Here is a 13,118-nt window from a genome sequence, read left to right on the forward strand (position 1 = left end):
TGTAAGTCAGTGTCTCACTCCATCCCTGGCGGCCACATTAATCAAGGATTCGCCCATTTTAAATCAGCGCGTCCCTCCCTCTCTTGTGCTTACTTCTACCAAAGCCGTCACTCCCTCCCCAGCGGCCATTTGAAGTGAAGCGTCGGCCATTTGAAGTCACCGTGTCCTTCACTCCTTCTCTGCCGCTCACATTAACCAAGGTGTCGCTCCCTCCTTGGTCCCGTTTCAACCCGGCCGAACGGGGTCTCCTTCAGTCACCACATCTCTCCCTTTGTCACAACAAAATTATCGATGGTGACGGCCGTTTTCAATCGGAGTCTCACCCACTTCCTTCCCGGCGCTCACTTTAAACAAGGTATCACGAACCCTAAACTGCCCCGTCAGACATTTTAAGCGAAGCGAGTGGACGGGAAGGGACGGCGTCCTCTTAGGAGTGCGGAAGCTGGGAGAGGACGGGAAGGAGTGAGTTCCTGTTTTTGGAAAACCATGCTCATCTTCAATTTCATCCTGGGCTACTTCCCGACCCAAGAAATCAAATGTGATTGTTAACCGCCAGGGTTCTAATATCAATCTGTACTCCCCTGCCCGTTTGTGTCCTCTTCCACCCTCGCCAGGTCCGTGTACCCTGTACTTCTCTCCCAGTACTTCTCTCCCCGTCTCTCTGACATCCTCTACAGAGATTCATCCTGTGTGTGTGTGTGTGTGTGGGGGGGGGGGGGGGATCCCTGTGCTGCCGCTTCAAGCGGACGGTGTCCTTTCTCCGTTTTAACTCGAGAATTGGAGGGCACGAGAGGGGGAGACTGGACAACATAGATAGAGCTTCATTCTATGTCTGATCCCAGGAGTGTGTGATCGTTCGGTGTGGAGGGAGATTCACTCTGTGTCTGAGACCTGGAGTGTGTGACGGGACGGTGTGGACCCTCTCGTACCTCAGTAAACTCACACCTGTTATTACAGTTGATTTTATCCGTTTGCGGGGGGTAGAAGGGGGACAGTTTGCCAGGAAGGGGTTTTGGGTGGAGTTGAGATCCTGGGCACCCAGACTCTGTCAATCCGACCTCCCTCAGCCTGGAGCTGAGACGCTACTGTGTCAGTGTGAGGAGCTCCGACCCACTGTTGCAGTGCACAGGGTGCGGGGGGCAGCAGAAACCTCAAATAAAACTCGAGTCCGACACCAGGACGGGAAGTTACAGCGGTTTATTGATTTCATCATGACAAATGTAAATAAAACAACGTGTGAGCTGCTGACGTGTGGGAATAAATAAGCTGCTCCCGACTCACTCACAGTCACACACAATTAACTGACCGGCGACAACGAGTGACCGGTTGAATCATCAGTCCCGTTTCTCACCGTCACTCTGCATCGGGTAACCGATGATTATAAAATCACACTTCAGGGCCGTGTCCGGGATCGCTGCAGATCCAGGGTCACTGCCGAGGGATTTGTCCATTTAACATCATTATATCGGCCAGGCTGCCGAATGCACCGTCCTCAGCAAAGGGGGCAAAAGGATTTTCTCCCGGGAAAATCCCACCCCGGGACACCGGTGTCCCAGACTGAGCCCCGGACCCCCGGGCTCTTCCTGTCTGGGTAATTCCCCGGGGTGTCACGTGGGAGTCTCGCACACGCATATCCGGCGGAAGCTGCCCCGCTGGACAACAGGCGGAAACACGTCACGGCGGGACCGCTGCCAGCGACGCACACAGCGCGAGGCTCGAGCCGGTTCCGTTAAAACCGTTGGGAATCAGCCCCGGCGCGCGGCCGTTAAAGGTAAGGGCGGGAGTTAAAGGGGAGGGCGGGGAGTCGGCCAAATGTCCCCATCCCGCGGGCGGGGATGTTCACACATTCAGATGTTCACACGGTCACTGTCAGTCCGGGTCTGGGTTCCTGCAGAGATCTCAGTTCCTTCCTCCTGGTCCAACTGAACCGATTCCTCCCCAGCCTGAAACAGATGGGAGAATAAAGATGAAATAAACAGATTACACAACAGTGTCAGTAACAGGGGACCGGGGTTAATGTTTCAACAACACACACAGACAAATATCACCAGAAAACCCGCGGATCCGCTGATATTTTATCACATTGAACATTAACACAAACACTCACCCTATCACCATCAGACTCGGGAGGGTCAGTATGAGGCGGCGGAGACCGGGGACAGATCGGTCTGTCAGAGAGTTTGATCCCAGGTTCAGCCCCGTCAGTGATGGTTTTGTACTGAGAGCGGAGACGAGATCCTCGGCACCAGAATCTGTGAGACCGACATTGTCCAGCCTGGAGATGAGAGAGAGTGAGGGTGAAGGACACAGAGAGACAGGAGATGGTACAAATCCCCAGTGTTTATCAGTGACACAATTACTGATCACATTAATGTTCAGTGTCAGACACCCAGTGACTGTAAACACAATCTCCCACAGTCTGGTACTTACCCCAGTTTCTGTATTTTACACTCCGGGTTCCTCAGAGCCGCAGACACCAGTTTCACTCCTGAATCTCCCAGTTTATTATCACTCAGAATCAGCTCCGTCAGTGATGGGTTTGTACTGAGAGCGGAGACGAGATCCTCGGCACCAGAATCTGTGAGACCGACATTGTCCAGCCTGGAGATGAGAGAGAGTGAGGGTGAAGGACACAGAGAGACAGGAGACGGTACAAATCCCCAGTGTTTATCAGTAACACAATTACTGATCTGTTTCTTCAGCACGACTGCGCAAGTCGGCCAGTGACAACAGTGAGAAGAGTTTAAAAGGAAGACAGATTTACAGAGCGAGTGTCAGAGGAGCGAGAGACAGAGTAGGAAGGCTTTGGCTCAACGGGGCTTCGGCGATAAAGGGTCGAGGCGAGGTAGGTTATCTGTTTACAATACAGACAGAGAGTATGTGTGTGAGGCTGGTTTTCTGTGCTCGGTGTCAGATGTGGGAGATCGTGGAGACTCCCAGCCTCCTGGACGGCAACATCTGCACCCGGTGTGTCGAGGTGCAGCTCCTTAGGGACCGAGTTAGGGAACTGGAGATGCAGCTCGATGACCTTCGTCTGGTCAGGGAGAGCGAGGAGGTGATATAGAGGAGTTACAGGCAAGTGGTCACACCGGGGCCACGGGAGACTGAAGAAGTGGGTCACAGTCAGGAGAGGGAAGGGCAAGAAGCAGGTACTAGAGAGTACCCCAGTGGCTGTACCCCTTGACGATAAGTACTCTTGTTCGAGTACTGCCGGAGGGGGGTGGCCTATGGGTTGGGGAGCATCAGTGTCAGTGCCTCTGGCACAGAGTCTGGCCCTGTGGCTCAGGAGGGCAGGGAAAGGAAGAGGAAGGCAGCAGAGATCGGGGACTATAGTCAGGGGGTCAGGCATATGATTCTGTGGTGGCAGAAAGGAAACTCGGATGGTAGTTTGCCTCATAGGTGCCAGGGTATGGGATGTTTCTGATCACTTCCAAGATATCCTGCGGTGGGAGGGAGAACAGCCAGAGGTCGTGGTACATATTGGTACCAGTGACAGAGGTAGGAAAAGGGAAGAGGTCCTGAAAGTAGACTACAGGGAGTTAGGAAGGAAGTTGAGAAGCAGGACCTCAGAGGTAGTGATCTTGGAATTACTGCCTGTGCCACGTGACAGTGAGAATAAGATTAGGATGAGGTGGAGGATAAACGCATTGACTGAGGGATTGGAGCAGGAGGCAGGGATTCAGATTTCTGGATCATTAGGACCTCTTTTGGGGCAGGAGTGACCTGTACAAAAAGGACGGGTTGCACTTGAATCCCTGGAGGACCAATATCCTGGCAGGAAGGTTTGCTAAGGCTACTGGGGAGAGTTTAAACAAGAATTGCTGGGGGGAGGGAACCAAATTGATGTGATGGAGGAGAGGGAGGTTGGCTCACAAATAGAGAGAATTTGGAGACAGTGTGAAAGGGAGGATACGCGGGTGATAGAGAAGGAGGCACTCAGTCCGATGGTTTGAGATGTGTCTATTTTAATGCAAGGAGTATGATGAATAAAACGGATGAGCTTAGAGCGTGGATCAGCTCTCGGAGCTATGATGTGGTGGCCATTACAGAGACTAGGATGGTGCAGGGGCAGGAATGGTTACTTCGAGTGCCAGGATTTAATTGTTTCAGAAAGGACAGGGAGGGAGGCAAAAGAGGTGGGGACGTGGCACTGTTGATCAGAGATAGTGTCATGGCTACAGAAAAGGAGGACACTACGGCATCTCTGGGTGGAAGTTAGGAACAGGAAGGGGTCAATAACACTACTGGGTGTTTTGTATAGACCACCCAACAGTAACAGGGACATCGAGGAGCAGATAGGGAGACAGATTCTGGAAATGGAGTTTTAATAACAGGGTTGTTGAGGTGTGAGATTTTAATTTCCCAAATATTGATTGGTATCTCCCTAGAGTGAGGGGTTTAGATGGAGCGGAGTTTGTTAGGTGTGTTCAGGAAGGTTTTCTGACACAATACGTAGATAAGCCTACAAGAGGAGAGGTTGTACTTGATCTGCTATTGGGAAATGAACCTGGTCAGGTGTCAGGTCTCTCAGTGGGAGAGCATTTTGGAGATAGTGATCACAATTTTGTCTCTTTTACCACACCTTTAGAGAGGTATGGGTCAGTTAAGTTAGGGAAACCTTTAATTGGAGAAAGGGGAACTATGGGGCTATCAGGTTGGAACTTGTAAGCATGAATTGGAAACAGATGTTGTCAGAGAATAGTACCGAAGCAATGTAGAAAATGTTCAAGGGATATTTACATGGGGTTCTGAGAAGGTGCGTTCCAATGAGACATGGAAAGGATGGTAGGGGACAAGATCTGTGATGTACAAAGGCTGTTGTAAATCTAGTCAAGAAGAAAAGAAGAGCTTACAAAAGGTTCAAAAACGAGGTAGTGATATGAATCTGGAAGATTATAAGGCTAGCAGGAAGGAGCTTAAGAATGAAATCAGGAGAGCTGGAAGGGGCCATGAGAAGGCCTTGGCGGACAGGATTAAGGAAAACCCTAAAGCATTCTGCAAGTATGTGAAGAGCAAGAGGATAAGAATTGACAGAATAGGACGAATCAAGTGTGACAATGGAAAAGAACGTATTGAACCGGAGGAAATAGCGGAGATATTTAATGAACCATTTGCTTCAGTATTCATGACGGAAAAGGATCTTGGCAATTGTAGGGATGACTTGCAGTGGACTGAAAAGCTTGAGAATGTAGATATTAAGAAATATGTGGTGGAGCTTTTGGAAAGCATCAAGTTGGATAAGTCACCGCGACCGGAAAAGGTGTACACCAGGCGACTGTTGGAAGCGAGGGAAGAGATTGCTGAGCCTCTGGCGATGATCTTTGCATCATCAATGAGGACATGAGAGGTTCCGGAGGATTGGAGGGTTGCGAATCTCGTTCACTTATTCAAGAAAGGGAGTAGGGTTAGCCCAGGAAATTATAGACCATTGAGTCTTACTTCAGTGGTTGGTAAGTTGATGGAGAAGATCCTGAGAGGTAGGATTTATGAACATCTGGAGAGGCAAAATATGATTAGGAATAGTCAGCATGGCTTTGTCAAAGGCAGGTTGTGCCTTACGAGTCTGAATGATTTTGTTGAGGGTGTGACTAAACACATTGATGAAGGAAGGAAGAAGATGCAGTGTATATTGATTTCAGCAAGGCATTTGATAAGGTACACCATGCAAGACTTATTCAGAAAGTAAGGAGGCATGGGATCCAAGGGGACATTGCTTTGTGGATCCAGAACTGGCTTGCCCACAGAAGGCAAAGAGTGGTTGTAGATGGGTCATATTCTGCATGGAGGCCGGTGACCAGTGGAGTGCCTCAGGGATCTGTTCTGGGACCCCAAGTCTTTGTGACTTTTATAAATGACCTGGATGAGGAAGTGGAGGGATGGGTTAGTAAATATGATGATGACACAAAGCTTGGGGGTGTTGTGAATAGTGTGGAGGGCTGTCAGAGTTTACAATGGGACATTGATAGGATGCAAAACTGGGCTGAGAAGTGGCAGATGGAGTTCAACCCAAATAAGTGTGAAGTAGTTTACTTTGGTAGGTCAAATATGATGGCAGAATATAGTATTAATGGTAAGACTCTTAGCAGTGTGGAGGATCAGAGGGATCTTGGGGTCCGAGTACATAGGACACTCAAAGATGCTATGCAGGTTGACTCTGTAGTTAAAAGGGTGTACAGTGTATTGGCCTTCATCAGTCGTGGGATTGAGTTTAAGAATCGAGAGGTAATGTTTAACAGTTGAGAGATTATGAGGGGCGATAGATCGAGCTGACGTGGATAGACTTTTTCCATTGAGAGTAGGGGAGATTCAAACAAAAGGACATGATTTGAGAGTTAGGGGGCAAAAGTTTAAGGGTAACACGAGGGGGAATTTCTTTACTCAGAGAGTGGTAGCTGTGTGGAGCGAGCTTCCAGTAGAAGTGGTACAGGCAGGTTGGGTATTGTCATTTAAAGTAAAATTGGATAGGTATATGGACAGGAAAGGAATGGAGGGTTATGGGCTGAGTGCCGGTCAGTGGGACTAGGTGAGAGTAAGCGTTCGGCACGGACTAGAAGGGCCAAGATGGCCTGTTTCCGTGCTGTAATTGTTATATGGTTATATGTTGCAGCTATACAGGACCCTGGTCAGACCCTACTTGGAATACTGTGCTCAATTCTGGTCGCCTCACTATAGGAAGGACGTGGAAACCATAGAAAGGGTGCAGAGGAGATTTACAAGGATGTTGCCTGGATTGTGGTGCATGCCTTATGAGAATAGGTTGAGTGAACTTGGCCTTTTCTCTTGGAGTGACGGAGGATGAGAGGTGATTTGGTAGAGATGTACATGATAATGAGAGGCATTGATCATGTAGATAGTCAGAGGCTTTTCCCCAGGGCTGAACTGGCTAACATGAGAGGGCATAGTTTTAAGGTGCTTGGAAGTAGGTACAGAGGAGATGTCAGGGTTAAGTTTTTTTACACAGAGAGTGGTGAGTGCTTGGAATGGGCTGCTGGCGGCGGTGGTGGAGACGGAAACGATCGGATCTTTTAACTCCAGGAAGGCTACATGGAGCTTAGAAACATGGAGGGCTATGGGTAAAACCGAGGTAATTCTAAAGTAGAAACATGTTCGGCACAGCGTTGTGGGCCAAAGGGCCTGTATTGTGCTGTAGATTTTCTATGTTTCTTTGTTTCTACTGATCACATTAATGTTCAGTGTCAGACACCCAGTGACTGTAAACACAATCTCCCACAGTCTGGTACTTACCCCAGTTTCTGTATTTTACACTCCGGGTTCCTCAGAGCCGCAGACACCAGTTTCACTCCTGAATCTCCCAGGTCATTCTCCTCAAGTCTAAACACAAACAGACAGATTGATGAACAAAGTGATTCAAACCATGGGTCTGAGGGAATTTCTGTCTCTCGGATATTTCAGGAAACATTAAACCCTTCAGTAAATCACTGATCGGAGTTCCCATCACTGTCAATGTCCCTCACTGCCCAGCTCCAGCGTATTCACCAAATGTCGGTAATTTAGTCTGTCGGTGTGACCCTGTAAACTCCACATATTCTGTCCCATTCCCCGATGGCTAAACAAAATGTTCCTGACAGAAAAGCAGAAATGTCAATGGGACACAGTGAAATAGACCCACCCGAGCTAAAGGGATGGAGAAGAGAGATCCCACAAGAAGAGTGGGGGATGGGAACAGAGGCCCCACACGAGAAAGGGTGATGGTGAATAGAGATCCCACATGAGGAAGGGGGATGGGGGAGAGAGATCCCGCAGGAGGAAGGGGAATGGGGGAGAGGGATCCCATAGGATGAAGGGGGATGGGGGAGGGGAAAGAGAGATCCCACAGGAGTTCGGATGGACGAGAGATCTGAAAGTAGGAAGGGGGATGGGGAAGAGAGATCCCACAGGAGGAAGGGGGATGGGGAAGAGAGATCCCACAGGAGGAAGGGGAATGGGGAAGAGAGATCCCACAGGAGGGGGGATGTGGTAGAGAGATCCCACAGGTGGAAGGGGGAAGGGGAAGTGATAGATCCCTGAAGAGGAAGGAAGATGTGGAAGGGAGACCCACAAGAAGGGTGGGGTATGACAACAGAAGCCCCACAGAAGAAAGGTGGATGGGGAATAGAGATCCCACAAGAGGAAGGGGGATGGGGAAGGGAGATCCCACAGGTGGAAGGGGGACGGGGAAGAGAGATCCCACAGGAGGAAGGGGGATGGGGAAGTGAGATCCCACAGGAGGAAGGGGGATGGGGAAGAGAGATCCCACAGGAGGAAGGGGGACGGGGAAGGGACATTGCACAGGAGGAAGGTCAAAGGGGAAGGGAGATCTCACAGGTAGATTGCTACCCATGCCCCGTGCTAGTGAGGCTAGAAATAGGAAGATAATGCAGCTAAATACGTGGCTGAGGGGATGGTGCATGAGGGAGGGGTTCATGTTTCTGGACAATTGGGCTTTCTTCCAGGAGAGGTGCGACCAGTTAGAATTGGACAGTTTGCACCTGAACTGGAGGGGACTAACATCCTTGCCGGTAGGTTAGGCAAGTTCTGCTCGGGTTTTAAACCAGATTGTAAGTGGAGGGTGCAGTGTGTTAGAGCTGATAGTGATGTGGAGGAGGATACGGGTCATGTGAGGACTGCTTGTATAGACAGATATCAAATGTTTGTACGTGATAGAAATGTTCTCAGGTACATCTATTTCCATACGAGGAGTATTGTAGGTAAGGCAGATGAGTTTAGGTCGTGGATTGGCACATGATGATATCGACATCATTGCTATTAGTAAGACTTGGTTGCAGGAGGGGCAGGACTAATAACTATATAAACATATAACAATTACAGCACGGAAACAGGCCATTTCGGCCCTTCTAGTCCGTGCCGAATGCTTACACTCACCTAGTCCCACTGACCCGTACTCAGCCCATAACCCTCCATTCCTTTCCTGTCCATATACCTATCCAATTTTACTTTAAATGACAATACCGAACCTGCCTCTACCACTTCTACTGGAAGCTCGTTCCACACAGCGACCACTCTCTGAGTAAAGAAATTACCCGTCATATTACCCTTAAACGTTTGCCCCCTAACTCTCAACTGATGTCCTCTTGTTTGAATCTCCACTATTCTCAATGGAAAAAGCCTATCCACGTCAACTCTATCTATCTCCCTCATAAGTTTAAATACCTCTATCGTCCCCCCTCAACCTTCTATGCTCCAAAGAATAAAGACCTAACTTGTTCAATCTTTCTGTGTAACTTAAGTGCTGAAACCCAGGTAACATTCTAGTAAATCTTCTCTGTACTCTCTCTATTTTATTGACATCTTTCCTATAATTCGGTGACCAGAACTGTACACAATACTCCAAATTTTTAACATTACATCCCAACTCCTATACTCAATGCTCTGATTTATAAAGGCCAACATACCAAAAGCTTTCTTCACCACCCTATCCACATGAGATTCCACCTTCAGGGAACTGTGCACCATTATTCCTAGATCACCCTGTTCTACTGCATTCTTCAATGCCCTACAATTTACCATGTATGTCCTATTTGGATTATTCCTACTAAAATGCAGTACCTCACACTTATCAGCATTAAACTCCATCTGCCATTGTTCAGCCCACTCCTCTAACTGTTCTAAATCTCTCTGCAAACTTTTAAAACCTACTTCATTATCCACAACGCCACCTACCTTAGTATCATCTGCATACTTACCAATCCAATTTACCACCCCATCATCCAGATCATTAATGTATATGACAAACAACATCAGACCCAGTACAGATCCCTGAGGCCCACCACTAGTCACCGGCCTCCAACCTGACAGTTATCCACCACCACTCTCTGGCATCTCCCATCCAGACACTGTTGAATCCATTTTACTGCTTCAGTATTAATACCTAACGATCAAATCTTCCTTATTAAACTTCTGTGCGGAACCTTGTCAAGGGCCTTAATGAAGTCCATATAGACAACATCCACTGCTTTACCCTCGTCAACTTTACTTGTAACCTCTTCAAAAAATTCAATAAGGTATGTCAAACATGACCTTTCACGCACAAATCCATGATGACTGTTCCTAATCAGACCCTGTCTATCCAGATAATTATATATACCATCTCTAAGAATACCTTCCATTAATTTACCCACCACTGACGTCAAACTGACAGGCCTATAATTGTTAGGTTTACTCTTAGAACCCTTTTTAAACAATGGAACCACATGAGCAATACATCAATCCTTCAGCACCATCCCCGTTTCTAATAACATTTGAAATATTTCTGTCAGAGCCCCTGCTATTTCTACACTAACCTCCCTCATGGTCCTAGGGAATATCCTGTCAGGATCCGGAGATTTATCCACTTTTATATTCCTTAAAAGCGCCAGCTTCATGTTCCGAGGTTCCGTTGTTTCAGACGTGATAGGGGTGAAGGATGAAAGGGGGAGGAGTGGCTTTACTAGTCAGGGAGAATCTCACAGCTGTGCGTAGACGGGAGAGCCTGGAGGGCTCGTCTACAGAGGCCATATGGGTGGAGCTGAGGAACGGGAAAGGTGTGACCACATGAATAGGGTTGTATTATAGACCGTCCAATAGGCAGAGAGAATTGGAGGAGCAAATCTGTAGAGAGTTAGCAGACCGATGTAAGAAACAGAAAGTTGTAATTGTAGAGGATTTTAAATTTCCACATATTGACGGGGACTCCCAGTCTGAGAAAGGGTTAGATGGCGTGGAGTTTGTCAAATATGTTCAGGAAAGTTTTCTAAATCAATATATTGAGGTACCAACGAGAGAGGGTGCAGTACCTGATCTCCTATTACAGAACCAGACAGGTCAGGTGACAGAAGTATGTGTGAGCAAACATTTTGGGTCCAGTGACCATAATGTCATTAGTTTCAAGATAATTATGGATAAGGATAGGACTGGTCCACCAGTTAAGGTTCTGAATTGGTAAGGGCCAATTTTGTGGAAATGAGAGAGGATCTGGGAAAAGTGGATTGGGATAAGTTGTTTTCTGGCAAGGATGTGTTCAGTAAGTGGAACACCTTCAAGGGTGAAATTTTGAGAGTGCAGAGTTTGCATGTTCCTGCCAGGATTAAAGGCAAAGTTAACAGGCATGGGGAACCTTGGTTTACAAGGGATATTGGCGATCTGGTTAAGTAGGTGTTTAGCAGGTATAGGCAACAAGGGACAAATGAGGTACTTGAAGAGTATAGAAAATGTAAGCGAATACTAAAGAAAGAAATCAGGAAGGCAAAAAGAAGACATGAGGTTGCTTTGGCAGATAATGTGAAGGTAAACCAGAAGGGTTCCTACAAGTATATTGAGAGTAAAAGGATAGTAAAGGACAAAATTGGTCGCCTAGAAGATCAGAGTGGTTGTCTATGTGTGGAGCCTCACGAGATGGGGGAGATCTTAAACAGGTTTTTTGCGTCAGTGTTTACTCAGGAAACTGGCATAGCGTATATGGAATTAAGGCAAACAAACAGTAGTGTCATGGAGCATATAGAGATTAAAGAGGAAGTGTTGCTTGCTGCCTTACAGTGAATAAAGGTTGATAAATCTCCAGGCCTGACATGATATTTTCTCGGAATTTGAGAGAGACTAGTGTAGAAATTGCAGGGGCCCTGGCAGAAATATTTAAAATGTCCTCAGCCACGGGTGCGGTGCCGGAAGATTGGAGGGTAGCTCATGTTGTTCCGTTGGTTGAAAAAGGCTCCAAAATTACACCAGGTAATTACAGGCCGGTAAGCCTGACATCACAAGGATTTGGACAGCCAAGGGCTGATAAAAGATAGTCAGCATGGCTTTGTGTGTGGTAGATTGTGTTTAATGAATCCTGTAGTGTTTTTCGAGGAGGTTACCAAGAATGCATATGAAGGAAAAGCTGAGGATGTTGCCTACATTGACTTTTGTAAGGCCTTTGACAAGATCCCACATAAGAGGTTAGTTCTAAAGGTCCAGCAACCATGTATCCATGGAGAGGTTGTAAACGGGATTCGAAATTGACTGTGTGGGAGAAGGCAGAGAGTGGGAATGGATGATTGCTTCTCAGACTGGAGGCCTGTGACTAGTGGTGTGTCTCAGGGATCTGTGCTGGGACCATTGTTGTTTGTTTTCTATATCAATGATCTAGATGATAATGTGATAAATTGGATCAGCAGGTTTGCGGATGACACTACGATTGGAGGCGTTGTGGACAGCGAGGAAGGCTTTCAGAGCTTGCAGAGGGATCTGGACCAACTGGAAGAATAGGCCAGAAAATGGCAGATGGAATTTAATGCAGACAAGTGTGAGGTGTTCCATTTTGGAAGGACAAATCAAGGTACGACATGCACGATAAACGGTAGGGCACTGAATAGTGCGGAGGAACAAAGGGATCTGGGGGATCAGATACATAAGTCCCTGAAAGTGGCGTCACAGGTAGACAGGGTTGTAACGAAGGCTTTTGGCACCCTGGCATTCATAAATCAAAGTACTGAGTATAGGAGTTGGAATATTATGGTGAGCTTGTATAAGACATTCGTGAGGCCAAGTTTTGAATATTGTGTGCAGTTCTGTTCACCGAACAATAGGAAAGATATCATTAAAATTGAAAGAGTGCAGAAAAGATTTACTAGGATGTTGCATGGTCTTCAGGAGTTGAGTTACAAGGAAAGATTGAACAGGTTAGGACTTTATTCCTTGGAGCATAGAAGAATGAGGGATTTGATAGAGCTTTAGGAAATTAGGAGGGTATAGACAGGGCAAATGCAAATAGGCTCTTTCCACATAGATTAGGAGAGATAAATATGAGAAGACATGGCTTCAGCGAGAAAGGGGAAAGGATTAGGGGGAGCATTAGGAGGAACATCTTCACTCAGAGGGTGGTGAGAGTGTGGAACGAGCTACCATCTGATGTGGAAAATGTGGACTCACTCTTAAGCTTTAAGAATAAATTGGATAGATACATGGATGGGAGAGGACTGGAGGGTTATGGACTGGGTGCAGGTCAATGGGACTAGCGGAATAAGGTTTTGGTACAGACTAGAAGGACCGAATGGCTTGTTTTCTGTGCTGTAGTGTTCTATGATTTTATGATTCTATGGGGAAGAGAGTTCCCACAGGCGAAAGGGGGATGGGGATGGGGA

The 13,118-nt window shown here is 47.3% G+C and overlaps 1 protein-coding gene across 1 annotated transcript in view; it reads right to left on the reverse strand.

The window, feature by feature from the left end:
• Window positions 1-1,222: 1,222 nt before the first annotated feature.
• LOC140721733 (NACHT, LRR and PYD domains-containing protein 3-like) overlaps window positions 1,223-13,118 on the reverse strand; it is a 943,069-nt gene continuing 931,173 nt past the window's right edge. The window contains exons 14-16 of the mRNA XM_073036528.1: window positions 2,431-2,601; window positions 2,108-2,275; window positions 1,223-1,943 (exon numbers count right to left, since the gene is read on the reverse strand). Coding sequence (XP_072892629.1) covers window positions 1,856-1,943; window positions 2,108-2,275; window positions 2,431-2,601 — 427 coding nt within the window. The 3' untranslated portion in view covers window positions 1,223-1,855. The remainder of the gene's footprint in view (window positions 1,944-2,107; window positions 2,276-2,430; window positions 2,602-13,118) is intronic.

The sequence above is a fragment of the Hemitrygon akajei genome, unplaced genomic scaffold (assembly GCF_048418815.1).
Source record: "Hemitrygon akajei unplaced genomic scaffold, sHemAka1.3 Scf000060, whole genome shotgun sequence".
Taxonomy (NCBI): domain Eukaryota; kingdom Metazoa; phylum Chordata; class Chondrichthyes; order Myliobatiformes; family Dasyatidae; genus Hemitrygon; species Hemitrygon akajei.